General features: G+C 40.5%; 1 protein-coding gene across 3 annotated transcripts in view; it reads right to left on the reverse strand.

The window, feature by feature from the left end:
- Nucleotides 1–15,372, reverse strand: part of FAM120C (family with sequence similarity 120C) — a 118,138-nt gene that overhangs the window by 84,351 nt on the left and 18,415 nt on the right. For all 3 annotated transcript variants that reach the window (XM_009197678.4, XM_009197677.4, XM_003917761.5), the window contains exons 2-4: nucleotides 9,873–10,119; nucleotides 8,179–8,261; nucleotides 1,733–1,861 (exon numbers count right to left, since the gene is read on the reverse strand). In XM_009197678.4, coding sequence (XP_009195942.2) covers nucleotides 1,733–1,861; nucleotides 8,179–8,261; nucleotides 9,873–10,119 — 459 coding nt within the window. The remainder of the gene's footprint in view (nucleotides 1–1,732; nucleotides 1,862–8,178; nucleotides 8,262–9,872; nucleotides 10,120–15,372) is intronic.

The raw sequence follows: 15,372 nt of genomic DNA on the forward strand, positions 1-15,372 counted from the left end.
CAGGAGAATCGCTTAAGTCAGGGAGGCAGAGGTTGCAGTGAGCCGAGATCACACCATTGCATTCCAGCCTGGGCAACAAGAGCGAGGCATCATGTCAAAAAAAAAAAAAAAAAAAAAAAAAAAAAAAAAAAAAAAAAAAAAGTCACATACTGTATGATTCATGTGATATTCTTTAGAAGACGGAACCATAGTAACAGAAGATGAACTGGTGGTTGCCAGGGGTTAAAGGTAGGTTTGGGTGTTATTACAAAGGGATAGCATGTTTTTTGGGGTAGTACAACTGTTCTGTATTCTTATTGTGATGATGGTCATATAAATCAATACATGTGTTAAAATTCACAAGTCGGCTTGACTGTATGTTAATTTTAAAAATAAATGAGAAATTCAAATTGAAAATATAAATCAAATTGTTAAAAATTAACTTATTTTCATAATTTTAAATTTCATTTTGTAGAATAAAATCCCAGTTGAGCTCTTTTTCCACTATTAACAATGAAATTTTCATTCTTGTTTTATGTAGACTCACTTTAAGTAGTCTTTTTTCTTTGCCCATTATCTTCCATTGAGCAAGAACTCCTTTATGTTAAGATACACAGATGCTCCTTGATTTATGATGGGGTTATGTCCCGATAAACCCATCACAAGTTGAAAATATAGGTCGACAATCCATTTAATACACCTAGCCTACTGAACATCATAGCTTAGCCTAGCCCACCTTAAATGTGCTCAGAATACCTTACATTAGCATACAGCTGGGCAAAATCATCTAACACAAAGGCTATTTTATAATAAAGTATTGAATATCTCATGTAATGTACTGAATACTATACTGAAAGTGAAAAACAGAATGGGTATATGGGTACTCAAAGTACAGTTTCTACTGAAAGCATATTCCTTTTGCACTACTGGAAAGCAGAAAAATGTTAAGTTGAACCAACATTAAGTGAGGGACGTGTACATTTTTAAAAATTTACTTTCAAATTTTTTGGGGGGAAAGACAAAGTCTTGCTATGTTGCTCAGGCTAGTCTCAAACTCCTAAGCTCAAGTAATCTTCCTGCCTTGGCTTCCCAAAGTGCTGGTATTACAGGTGTGAGCCACCATGTGTACACTGAAACAAAAAAAAGACTAGAAGGACATATGTCAGAGTGGTAACTATAGCAAGCTGTTTATGGGTAATGAGATTTTATGTGATTTGTTTTCATTTTCCAAATTTTCTAGAATGGGCTTGTATTACTTTACTGATTTATTTTTTTTAAGATGAAGTTTCACTCTGTCACCCAGGTTGGAGTGCAGCAGCGCAATCTCGGCTCACTGCAACCTCCGCCTACCGGGTTCAATCAATTCTTCTGCCTCACCACATCCAGCTAATTTTTTGTATTTCTAGTAGATATGGGATTTCACCACGTTGGCCAGGCTGGTCTTGAACTTCTGACCTCAAGTGATCCACTCACCTTGGCCTCCCAAAATGCTGGGAGTACAGGCGTGAGCCACTGTGCCCGGACTAGAATAGGCTTATATTACTTTAATCATCAGTAGAAAAAAAGGTAAAGGACACTTCAATCCAGGCTGTGTAATGTTTTTTAAAGGAAATTTTGGAGCTCTGGTTTGTAAGCATGGAGAAGACAAGCAGCTAGGAAAACTTAGGTGTCACAGAAGAGATCAGGGACCTGTTGGTGTTGCTGAAGAAGGTAAGAAAATTGAGGACTCTTAGGAAGGGGAATGCTAACTTACCTGAGACTGTTTGAAAACATCCTTCCCAACTACATCCAGGTTTGAGGGATCTTTGATGGAACTGACATACTCAGAAACAGCCTTGATCACCACGTCACAGGGAGGAAGAACCAGCTGATGAGCTCGAACCTAGAAAAGGCAAGATAAGCAAGGGACGCTGACATCAAAGATGGATCACTAAGAAAAAGGGTGAAGTTGAGGGGGGATATGGAATCCAAATTTGGTAAATCCACAGAGAGACAATTAAAATATTTTCTTTAAAAATAGTTTCACCCCTTCATTCTCAGTACAGAACATTTGGAAAACATGGAAAAGTATAAAGCAATAAAAACATATCATCTATCTTCCTACAGAGATAACTACTGTATATGATACTCACAATTAATCAGGCTTCCTTTCATGAGACATTTTGGCTTTTTTGCTATTAAATATAATATTATAATGAGTTGACAACATTTGGATTCTGATTTGAACTAATCACAAAAAGCCATTTTAAGACAATCAGGAAAATCTGAAAATGGACTGGATATTAAGATGATACCAAGAAATTAGCATTAATTTTTGTCAGGAGTAATAATGGCATTATGCTTATGTAAGAAACCACCCAAGTATTTTAGAGATGTGTACTGAAGAATGTGAAAGGGATTTGCTTTAAAAAAACATTAGCAACTACAAAAAAACCCAGAAAATGTGGCAAAATATTGGTAACTGTTGGATCTGGAAGATGTTACAATGGTGATTTACTATATATTATTTTTCCTGTTTTTGTGATGCCTAAACTTTTTTTCTTTTTGTTTTTTTTTTTTTTTGAGACAGAATCTCACTCTGTCATCCAGGCTGAGGTGTACTGGTGCAATCTCGGTTCAATGCAACCTCTGCCTCCTGGGTTGAAGCGATTCTCCTGCCTCAGCCTCCCGAGTAGCTGGGATTACAGGCACACACCACCACTGGATTTGCTCATAAAATATTCCCACTCTGAGATTATACAAAATTTCCCTCGTGGTGCCATCTATTATTATTATTACTATTATTTTGTTTTTGAGATGGAGTCTTGCTGTCGCCCAGGCTGAAGTGAAGTAGGGATTGTCTAGAAAACAATTATGTGCACACATGTGCAGTTCTTGAGTTCAAGTAATTCTCCTGCCTCAGCCTCCCGAGCAGCTGGGATTACAGGCACCTGCCACCATGCCCGGCTAATTTTTGTATTTTTAGTAGACACAGGGTTTCACCATGTTGGCCAGACTGTTCTTGAACTCCTGACCTCAAGTGACCTGCCTGCCACGGCCTCCCAGAGTGCTGGGATTACAGGCATGAGCCACTGCACCTGGCCCTTAACACATTTTTAAAGAAAAAGTTTTTAATGCTTTCATAAATTATAGGTATGACGTCTTGCCCACTTTCCAATGATTTAATTACAAGCTTCCTCAAACTGTAATTACTGAGGCAGAGGGTATAAATTTCCTAAAGGTTTCTGAATTTTTATAAATTGTTTTGCCAAAAGGCTTTATTATTCATTCCTTAAATATTTACCGCCTATGTGCCAGGCACTGTCCTAGGCACCAGGGAAACAGCAGTGAACAAGACAGACAAAAATCTCTGCCCTCACGGGAGCTTAAATTCTAGTGTAGATGTGTCGGGATAGGGTGAGGGGAGTTAAACAAACTAAATAAGTAAAATGTACAGTGTAGGCTGGGCGCGGTGGCTCACGCCTGTAATCCAGGCACTTTGGGAGGCCGAGGCTGGCGGATCATCTGAGGTCCAGAGTTCGAGACCAGCCTGGCCAACATGGTGAAACCCCATCTCTACTAAAAATACAAAAATTAACCGGTTGTGTACTAGATGTAGAGTACTAGATGTAGATAAGTGCTGTGGAGAGAAGAGCAGAGAAGAAGCTAGGGAATGCAAGTATGTATGTGCATACATGTGCACATAATTGTTTTCTAGACAATCCCTACTGCAGAAGTGTGTGCATATAATTTTTTATAGGGTGATCAAGAAAAGCCTCACTGAGAACAAAATTTTAGAAAACCTTCAGGAGTGAAGAAATAGCTATGAGGGGAAAAGTATTCCAAGTGGAGAGAATGATAAGTGCAAAGGTTCTAAGAGCAAAAGAAAGAAAGAAATCAGAGATATGAGAGGGGGCCAGACAGTAAAGGGCTTTGTAGGCCAGGCCATGGTAAGGATTGGGAGAGTGACATGAAGAGCTATTGGAGAATTTTTTTTTTGAGAGTCTTGCTCTGCCACCCAGGAGGAAGTACAGTGGCATGATCTTGGCTCACTGCAACCTCTGCCTCCTAGGTTCAAACAATTCTCCTGCCTCAGCCTCCCGAGTAGCTAAGGTCACAGGCACGCAACACCAGGCCCAGCTAATTTTTTTTTTTTTTTTTTGAGACGGAGTCTCGCTGTCGCTTGGAGTACAGTGGCATGATCTCAGCTCACTGCAACTTCCACCTCCTGGGTTCAAGCGACTTTTATGCCTCAGCCTCCTGAGTAGCTGGGATTACAGATGCGCACCACCACACCCAGGTAATTTTTGTATTTTTAGTAGAGATCAGATTTCACCATGTTGGTTGGGCTGGTCTCGAACTCCTGACTTCACGATCTGCCCGCCTTGGCCTCCCAAAGTGCTAGGATTACAGGCGTGAGCCACCACGCCGGCCATTTTTTAAGTTTTTAGTAGAGATGGGGTTTCACCACGTTGGCCAGGCTGGTCTCGAACTCCAGACCTCAAGTGATCCGTCCGCCTCAGTCTCCTAAAGTGCTGGGATTACAGGTGTTAGCCACAGTGCCCTGCCAAGGATTTTGAATGGAGAAGTGACAGGATCTCATTTTTTTTTTTTTTAAAGGGTCGCTCTCCTGTTATATTGAGAATAAAATGGAGGTAAGGGGAAGAGTGTAAGTAGAAGACCAATAGTTAATAAGCTATTATAATAATCCAGGCAAGAAATAATGGTGCCTGGTCAGGGTAGCAGCAGTGCAAATGGTAAGAAGTAGGTATATTTTGAAGGAAGAGCTGATGGTATTTGCTGACAAATGAGATGTGGGGTATGGGAGAGAGAGGGGGAAGTCAGGATGACCCCCAAGGATTTTAACCTGAGAAAATGGAAGGATGGGCTGAGTACAGTGGCTCACGCCTGTAATCCAGCACTTTGGGAGGCCAAGGTGGGCAGATCACTTGAGCTCAGGAGTTTGAGACCAGCCTGGCCAACATGATGAAACCCTGTCTATACTAAAAATACAAAAATTAGTTGGATGTGGTGGCACCCGCCTGTAGTCCCAGCTACTCAGGAGGCTGAGGCAGGAGAATCACCTGAATCCAGGAGGTGGAGATTGCAGTGAGCTAAGATTGTGCCACTGCACTCCAGCCTGGGCAATAAAGCGAGACTCCATCTCCAAAAAAAAAAAAGGAAAGAAAGAAAATGGAAGGAGGAAGCTGCCTTTAACAAAAATGAGGAAGGCTGTGGGAGAAACATGTTTAGGGAGAAGATCAGGAATTTTCACTTGAACATATAACTTTGAGATGCCTATTGGATATGTAAATGAAAATACTGAATTGGCAGTTAGATATTAGAATCTGGAGTTCAAGGGAGAGGTCAGAGCTGAAGACATAAAACTTAGGAGTCATCAATAGGCCGACGGTATTTAAAATCATAAGACTATATGAGATCAATCGTATGTGGAGACAGAAAAGAGAAGGGGCCGGGCATGGTGGCTCACGGCTATAATCCCAACACTTTGGGAGGCTGAGGTGGGAAGATCGCTTGAGCACAGGAGTTTAAGACCAGCCTGGGCAACATGGTGAGATCACGTCTCTACAAAATATACAAAAAAAATTAGCCAGCCATGATGGCATGTGCCTGTAGTCCCAGCTACTCAAGAGGCTGCTGTAGGAGGACCAATTGAGTCTGGGAGTTTGAGGCTATAGTGAGTCTTGATCGCCCCACTGCACTCCAGCCTGGGCAACAGAATGAGACCCTGTCTCAAAAACAAACAAACAAACAAACAAAACAAACCAGAAAAGAAAAGAGAAGGGAACCAGGATGGAACTCTGGGCTATTCCACCTTTAACAAGTGGAAAAGACAAGGAAGCAGCAACAGAGACTGGGAAGCGGCAGTCAGTGAGGTAGGAAGGAAATAAGAAGAGAGTAGTGTCCTTAATGCCAAGTGAAAAAAGTGTTCTATGGAAGAATAGGTAAGCATCTGTGTCAAATGCTGCTGACTGGTCAAGTAAAATGAAAACCGACAGCTGGCCCTGGGTTTATTAACTGAGAAGTTATATTGGTGACCCTGTCGAGAGCAATTTCAGCAAATCAACTGAAAAGCAAACAGGGGAAGGGAACAGTAAGAAACTCACGTGTAGACAAGTCTTTAGAGGAGTTTTCTATAAGGAGAAATATAGAGCAGTAGCTTGGGTGGGGAGAGTGAGATCGAGAGGCTTTTTTAAAAAAAATAAAGTTGTATTTTTAAACTTCATAGATGCATGCTTATACAATTTGGAAAGAGCCAATGAAAAGAGGAAACTTGATGATGCAGGAGAAAAAGGGCGAGAACTGCTGAACTGATGCTCTTAAGTTGGCCAAAGGAGATGGGAGCTGTGCCCGATAGTCCCAGCTATCAGGAGGTTTAGGCAGAAGGATTGATCACTTGAGCTATGATTGTGCCACTGCACTCCAGCCTGGGCAGCATAGCAAGACCCTGTCTCTTAAAATTTTTTTTTTAAATAAATAGAGATGGGACCTAGTATAAGTAGAGGGACTGGCCTTAGATAGGAACATGGACAGGTCATGCACAATTAATAGGAGGCAGGCAGAATATGTGGCCACAGAGGGGATAACACCTTCCTGTAGGTGAGGTGAAGAAGGGGGTAAGAACTCGTCGAAGTTTTCTTCCCATTGCTTCCATTTTCTCAGTAAAATAGGAAGTAAGGTCATGAACTGAGAGTGAGCAAATGAGGAGAAATATCAGAGGCTTGAAGACAGAGAAGGTATGAAACAGTCATCTAGGAGAATGAAAGAACGAGGGAAATAGAATACAGATACCTGAAGTGTATGCAGGTATCAGTCTCACAACAGTCTTTTTTTTTTTTTTTTTTTGAGTCAGAGTCTCATTCTGTCACCCAGGCTAGAGTGCAGTGGCGTGATCTCAGCTCGCTGCAACCTCCGCCTCCCGGGTTCAAGCGATTCTCCGGCCTCAGCCTCCCGAGTAGCTGGGACTACAGGCATGTGCCACCACACCTGGCTAATTTTTGATTACAGGCATGAGCCACCATGCCCTGGCTGCAACAGTCTTGATAATAGTGGGTAAACTAATTTTTCAATATTTGTTCAACTGTTAAGTTAAAAAAAAAAATTCACACTGGCCAAGTGCGGTGACTCATGCCTGTAATCCCAGCACTTTGGGAGGCTGAGGCGGGAAGATCACTTGAGGCCAGGAGTTCGAGACCAGCCTGGCCAACATAGTGAAACCCTGTCTCTATTAAAAATACAAAAATTAGCTGGGCATGGTGGTGCACGCCTGTAATCTCAGCTACTCGGGAGGCTGAGGCAGGAGAACTGTCTGAATCTGGGAGGTGGAGGTTGCAGTGAGCTGAGATTGCAACACTGCACTCCAGCCTGGGTGACAGAGTGAGACTTTGTCTCAAAAAAAAAAAAAAAAAAAAGCCAGGCATGGTTTCATATGTCTGTAATCCCAGCTACTTGGGTGGCTGAGGCATGAGAAATGCTTGAACCCAGGAAGTAGAGGTTGCAGTGAGCTGGCTGAGATTGTGCCACTGCATTCCAACCTGGACGACAGAGTGAGACTCTGTCTCAAAAAAGAAAAAGAAAAATCACACTGATCATTTAATTTACATGTCTGATCAATAGTGAGGTTGAACATCTAGTCGTCGTATTTTCTCTCTTGTGAATTTTCTGCTTCTGTCCTTTGTTCATTATTTCATTATTGGGTTATCAGTATATTTCTTTATAGATTTGTATGAATTCTTGAGATATTAAGGGTATTGATCATAACCAATTTTTTTCTGTCTTTTTTTTTTAGATGGAGTCTCGTTTTGTTGCCCAGGCTGGAGTGTAGTGGCATGATCTTGGCTCACTGTAATCTCCGCCTCCTGGGTTCAAGCGATTCTCCTGCCTCAGCCTCCTGAGTAGCTGGGGTTATAGGCGCCTGCCACTATGCTCGGCTAGTTTTTGTATTTTTAGTAGAGACGGGGTTTCACCATGTTGGCCAGGCTGGTCTTGAACTCTTGAGCTCAGGTGATCTGCCTGCCTCGGCCTCCCAAAGTGCTGGGATTACAGGCGTGAGCCACCACACCTGGCCATTACCAATATTTTTTTCTTTAGTATGTATGTGAAATATTTTAAATCTAATATAAGATAATTATTCCATCAAAACACCAATCAAAACCTCATATCCCCTAATCTGTATAGGCAAGAAATAGGAAACATTACCTTAAGTGATGCAAGAGGATGTTCTGGTCCCAAGAGGCTCCAGTGAAAAGCAGCCAGGTCCTCATCTGGGAGGATGTGGTTACCTACAAAGTACATTTGTCATTTATTGACTGTACAAATGTTTTCTTAGAACCTCCAGGTCATGAAAGGGGTCCTGGGAGAGAAAATGATCAAATAATTCACATAGGTCTATATTCTTAATGTAATACTTACAGTAGCTCTGTGTTGATCACTTAATATGTTTCATGTGTATTATATGTATCATCTTTATAATGACTATGTATGGTAATATCATTTCCATTTTACAGATAAGGAAACTGAGGTTCAGATAAGTTTGGTGACTTGGCCCAATGTGGTCTGGCCAATAGGTACACACAACAAGATAAAAAGCTAGGAATGTAACTCCAAAGCCCATGCTATTACTTATCCCCTAAGTCATGTTGCCTTCTATAATAGCAGCCACCAATTAATAACTGCCTAATGAGTGCTGGGCATTTTGTGTACCTTATTTCATTTCACTTTACCAATAACACCATGAGGTATTATTATCTGCATTTCACAGATGAGGAAACTGAAACCAGGGAGATGTCACTTCGGTGATTTGCCGATGGCCTAATTCCAAAACTTGTGCTGACTCTATTATATTATCCAAACTCATGTCCTTTGGAATTATAGAGCAAAGGTCATGCCTGAGACAGAATATTAACCTTCATGTGCTAAGTACTTGAATAACCAATTCAAAACATAATCAACTCTCTGCAATTTACTTTGAAACACATCTTTAAGAGATATATTGGGCCAGGTACAGTGTCTCACGCCTGTAATCCCAGCACTTTGGGAGGCTGAGGCAGGTGGATTGCTTGAGGTCAGGAGTTCAAGGCCAGCCTGACCAATGTGGTGAAACCCTGTCTCTACTAAAAATATAAAAATTAGCTGGGCATGGTGGCGGGTGCCTGTAGTCCCAGCTATTCAGGAAGTTGAGGCAGGAGAATCTCTTGAACCTGGGAGGTGGAGACTGCAGTGAGCCGAGATCGTGCCACTGCACTCCAGCCTGGGCGACAGAGCGAGACTCTGTCTCAAAAATAAATAAATAAATAAATAAAATAAAATAAGAGATAGATTGATGGATGGGTAAAGGAATGGATAGATATATGATAAGGCAATTATAGTAAAATGTTAATGGCAGAATACAGGTGGTGGATATAGAGTTTTTACTGCAAAGCCCTTTTTCAATTTTGCTGTGTATTTGGAAATTTTCATAAAAAATATTAGCACAAAAGAAACAAAGAGAAAAACATAATCAATAATTTGTTTTTCTGATCTAAATTGAGACACTAGGCAAGTAATGTTAATGCTCTGTGTGGGGAACCAAAGTTGTTTAGGGCTAATAAAACATTTGGCTGGAGAATACTCTGCATAAAAGAGTTATAAAATGTGGCAAAAGAAGAAGGTTTACAGGAATCTAAATAATGTTCTGGAATAACCTGTAGCAACCCACAAAACAAACATGCTGAGTTTTAGTGTGCTCTATCAAGAAGCCCAAAAACCATGCTGAGTTCTCCCCAGCAGTGTTTAGTGTGAAGACTTTAAGAAGACAAATCTAATGATGACAGGCTAAATCACTCTAGTCCTCATCTCTTAACACCAGAAGAGGAAACTACCAATCACTGCAGTCTTTTCTTTGGATGACCTACCTAGCAGTGCAGCAAATATGGGGAAATTCATCCTCTTCAGGCCCAGCTGCTTGGCTACTTCTTGCATCAGGAACTGGTTGGTAGTGAGGTTCTTCCCATTCCAGCTCAGTTTCAGAGCATGGGAACTGTAGTAAGAGGGAATATTGTAGAGAGCATACTCGGAGTCATGGGCAAGAAGGCCATGAAAGCCATTTTCCCTGAAAAACGCCACCACTTCCAAATGGTGGTCTTCAAGGCTCTGAAAGACCTAGGAGGGAAGAAGAGAACGTGTCATGCCACAGAAGCTGATTTGTATTGTTAGAAGGTCAGGAGGTTTAGTAACTCAATTTTATAGTTTGGTGAAATTTGAGATTGTATGTGACAGAACAGAACATTCTTTTAACATTTTTTACTTTTTTTTTTTTTTTTTTTTTAAATACAGAGATGAGATCTCACTATGCTACCCAGGCTGGTCTCGAATTCCTGAGCTTAAGTGATCCTCCTGCCTTGGCCTCCCAAAGTGCTAGGATTACAGGCGTGAGCCACTGCACCCAATCAGAACAGAATACTCTTAAAAAACAAAACAAAAATGCTCTCCCAGTCTACAACTTGATTATTACTGTAAACACAGACAGCGTTATACATGTGTTCATTCCCCCAGTTTTTTTTCACTCCTTTCATGAAACTTGCCCTGAGGCTCTTCAAAATTAGAATACTGAAATTAACAAGGTATATATTACTTAAGTTTTTACCTCAAACAGTAACATTAGAGACTTCTGTTAGATAATAAAGCTATTATTTATTGCTCAGCATCTATACGCTGTACATATTTTATATATATTATCTCGTCATTAACCTTAGGTAGGTACATATGGATGAAAAACTTAAGACGTAGAAATATACATAGAAATCTAAGTTTATCTAACTGTTTTTAAAAAGTCCTTGCTTTTTTTTCTTAGTAGCACCCTACATCGCAGGGCACCTAAATAGTTGCACTTCCAACGGTGAGAAGTCAGAAACTTCACCCCATTTTAGAAATGGGGAAACTAAGGCTACGAGAGATTGACTGCCCCCAAAGTTGCAGAATGAGTGAGTGGTAGGCAGGATTCAAATCCAGGCTGATCTGACTCTGGAATGCATACTTTCTGTTGTACCGTGCTTCTTCCTGGAGATCATTATTTTTTATGTAATAGAGGTAAACTGTTAAGTACTCTTCCTGTACATACCTCTATTGCTGTACTTGAAGTATACTGAAATTATCTGTATACCGGCTCCACCAGATTAAGTTCCTTGACCATATAGAGAATTTACCTCTGTATTCCTGGCTCCCACATAAGAGCTGGTACATAGTAGTAATAATAATGGCTAACAGATACTGAATATGTACTATGTGCATTAATTCATTTAATACTTACAACAACCTTGTGAGGGCATACCTATGATTATTAACCCCATTTTATACATTATTAGCCCCAAGGTCATATGACGAGGAGGAGCAAAGCCCAGATTTTGGCTCTAGAGCCTGTGGACCTTGATGGTTTTTTTCAACTCAACTAATCTATTTTTCATTTAAGTTGGAATGGTAGTTTTCTGGAGTTTAACAGGAGTTTCAACGCATTAAACTTTTGCTAGATTATGGAAAAGGAGTCTAGTTACAGTTGCTAGTCATGTCACATACAAGGGGAGAGACACCAGTAAGCAGATAGTGAAGCAAGGTCGATATTCATTTGATATCCAGGCAAAGGAGCCAAAAAGTATTGTAACATATTTATGCCTAGAGATATGAGTAACTCCAGATGTGTCAGGGTAGGAGTAAAGTTTTATGCTGTCCCCTGGTAATAGTTTCTTCCAGCACACCACTCATACAAGTCATTGGTTGAGCATCCATTGACCTTGTACCAGGCACAGTTACTAAGTGTGATATTTTCTCTCTCATCATCACAACCGCACCATGCAGGTATTAGAAGCCCCATTTTACAGATGAGGAAACTGAGGCTCAGAAAAGTAAGATGCCATACTCAGAGCTATCAAGTTGGGAAACAGCAACCTGGGTCACACTGACATCAAATTCTCTTGGTGTCACCAAAGACCCTTTCTACTACAACACTTAATCTTTAGCTGGTCTGAAGCCGATTATGCCACCATTCAAGTGATTTCAACTCCAGAAAGCCAAGGACTAGTGATTTTTAATCAATTTGGTAGCTCTTAAAACACTAGGAATGTACATCACAACCACCTGGAGATCTTTTTCAAAATATACAAACCTGAGCTTCACCTCAGATCTGCTGGAATTATTTATTTCTTGTTTTTGTTTTTGGAAACAGAGTCTTACTCTGTCACCCAGACTGGAGTACAGTGGCCTGATCTCGGCTCACTGCAACCTCCGTGTCCCGGGTTCAAGCAATTCTCCTGCCTCAGCCTCCTGAGTAGCTGGGACTACGGGTGCATGCCACCACACCCAGCTAATTTTTGTATTTTTAGTAGAGATGGGGTTCCACCATGTTGGCCAGGCTGGTCTCAAACTCCTGACCTCAGGTGATCCGCCGGCCTCGGCCTCCCAAAGTGCTGGGATTACAGGCGTGAGCCACCGTACCCAGCCTGGAACAATGTCTTGAGTGTGATCCAAACACCTATATTTCAAAACAGTTTTCAGTAGGTTCTCATGCACACCCCCAATTAAGAATCACTGAACTAATCCAGTCATTCATTTTATCACATAGGCAACTGAGGCCTAGAGAGGATAAATGACTTGACCTAGCTAATTGCAGCTGAACCAAGATCAGAACAAAAGTTTCATGATTCCAGGTATAGGACTTCTTTTACTAAATATTCTGGAGTAGGTAATGGAAAACAATAGAATAAGAATCTCATGAATCTCTCTCTCAATTCCGCAATACCCCTCTCCTAACAGGCTAATTTTCTAACTACCCACTTCCAAGACTACTCCTGCTTCCCTGCCTTTGCTCACTTGGTTTCCCTGCCTAGAATGCCTTATTGCCTCTCTTTCCCAATGTTCTGAATACTTTCCATAGGCCTGCCACCTCTTGGACAAATTATTTTTAATTCCCCTCCTCTTCACTCTTGTAGCACAGAGATGGATGACACAGTCACAGAACTAATTTGACAATACCATCATCTTCAAGTTTTAAGGTCACAGGTTCTCTTTTATCTCCATGGTCCTAACCATGTCCTTCCAACTAGAAAGGACAGAGAACAGGAGTTGATTGGTACAGAATAGTAAAGAAAGGCCTAGTGAGATTGTTAAAAAGAAAAACAGCTCTGGCAAATCAGAGGGCACTATCATCTCAGCATTTAACTTCTACAGCAGATGTAGTGAAATCACTAGATTGCAAGCTATCCACAGCTCAAGTAGCAAAGTAGTATTAGGTATCGATTAAGTACCTACTATTTACCAGGCACTGTTCCAAACCCACCTCACGTCCACTAACCTTGCAATAACGTCAGGAGGCATTATTATCTTCATTTTAAAGACAAACAATCAATGAGGGTCAGAGGTTAGAGAACTTGACCAAAGTCACATAGCTAAAAAGTGAAGCTAGCCAATAAGCACGTGACAAACTGCTCAACATTATTAGTCATTACAGAAATGCCCATCAAAACAAAAATGAGACACCAGTTAGCACCCACTAGGATGGCTATAATCAAAAAATGGAAAATAATGAGTGTTGGCAAGGATGCAGAGAAACTGGAATCCTTGTAAATTGCTAGTGGGAATGAAAAATGGTGCAGTTACTTTGGAAAATGGTCTCAGAGATCCTGAAATGGTTAAACATAGTTATCACATGATCCAACGATTCCACTCTTAAGTATATACCCAAGATAACTGAAAAGCTATGTTCACACAAAAACTTGTACATGAAAGTTCACAGCAGGCTTATTCATAATAGCCCAAAAGTGGAGATAACCCCAATGTCTATCAACTGATGAATGGATAAACAAAATGTGGTATATACATAAAAGGAAATATTATTTGGCGATAAAAAGGAATGAAGTAGGGATTTATGCTACAACATCAATGAACTTTGAAAACAGAATGCTAACGTGAAACAAGCCAGACACAAAAAGTCATATATTGTATGACTTCTTTCATATGAGATGCCCAGAATAGGCAAATCCAAAGAGATGGAAGAATAAATTAGTAGTTGCCAGGGATTGTGGGGATGGGGAATAAGACTAGTACGTACTGGGTTACCCTTTGAGACTATAAAAATCTTCTGGATAGTGGTGATAGCTGCACAACACTATGAATATACTAAAGACCATTAAATTATACACTTCAAAACGTTGAATTTTATGGTATATGAGTTATACCTCGATTTTTAAAAAGTGGAGCTAGGATTCAAATTCAGTTCTGTTCACAAATCCCAAGCTCCCCTAAAGCTTTAAGAACTTTAAGAACTTTTTATTATGGAAAATTTTAAACATACAAAGGTAATGAACCCCCATGAAAGCATTACCCACTTTCAATTGTTATCAATCTTAAGTCATTCTTGTTTCATCTACCTTGCCCCTCTCCTTTTTATGGTGTGTGTGTGTGTGTATATATATATTTTTTTGAGATAGAGTCTTGCTTTGTTGCCCAGGCTGGAGTGCAGTGGCATGATCTCAGCTCACTGCAACCTTTGCCTCCCAGGTTTAAGTGATCCTCCTGCCTTAGCCCCCCTAGTAGCTGGATTACAGGCACATGCCACCACACCTGGCTAATTTTTGTATTTTTAGTAGAGACAGGGTTTCACCATGTTGGCCAGGCTGGTCTCGAACTCCTGGCCTCAGGTGATCCACCCTCCTCAGCCTCCCAAAGTGCTGGGATTAGAAGTGTGAGCCACCACACCTGGCCTTTCTATGGTATTTTAATATTTTTTGTTGGGATTAAAAACCACATAAAATTTACCATCTTGACTATTTTTAAGCGTACAGTTCAGCTGTGTTATGGATTTTCACATTGTTATATAACATATCTCCAGAATATTTTCATCTTGCAAATCTGAAATTCTATACCCATTAAATAACAGCTCCCTTTTCTCCCTCCTCCTAGCTCTTGGTAACCACAATTCTATTTTCTGTTTCTATAAATTTGACTACTTTAGACACCTCACATAAGTGGAATCATATGGAATTTGTCCTTTTGTGACTGGCTTATTTCACTTAGCATAATGTTCTCAAGTGTTCATCCATATTGTAGCATGTAACAGGATTTCTTTCCTTTTTAAGGCTGAATAATATTCTATTGTATGCTATACATTTTGTTTATCCATTCATCCATCAATAGACATTTGGGTTGCTTCCAACTCTTGGCTATTGTGAATAGTACTGCTATGAACATGGGTGTGCAAATATCTCTTAGAGATCCTGCTTTCAATTGTTTTAGATATATACTCAGAAGTGGAATTGCTGAATTATATGGTAGTTTTATTTTTAATATTTTAAGGAACCTCCATACTGTTTTCCACAGCAGCTGCAGCATTTTACAATCCCACCAACAGTGCATAAGGGTTCCAAT

Source organism: Papio anubis, chromosome X (genome assembly GCF_008728515.1).
Source record: "Papio anubis isolate 15944 chromosome X, Panubis1.0, whole genome shotgun sequence".
NCBI classification, from domain to species: Eukaryota; Metazoa; Chordata; class Mammalia; order Primates; family Cercopithecidae; genus Papio; species Papio anubis.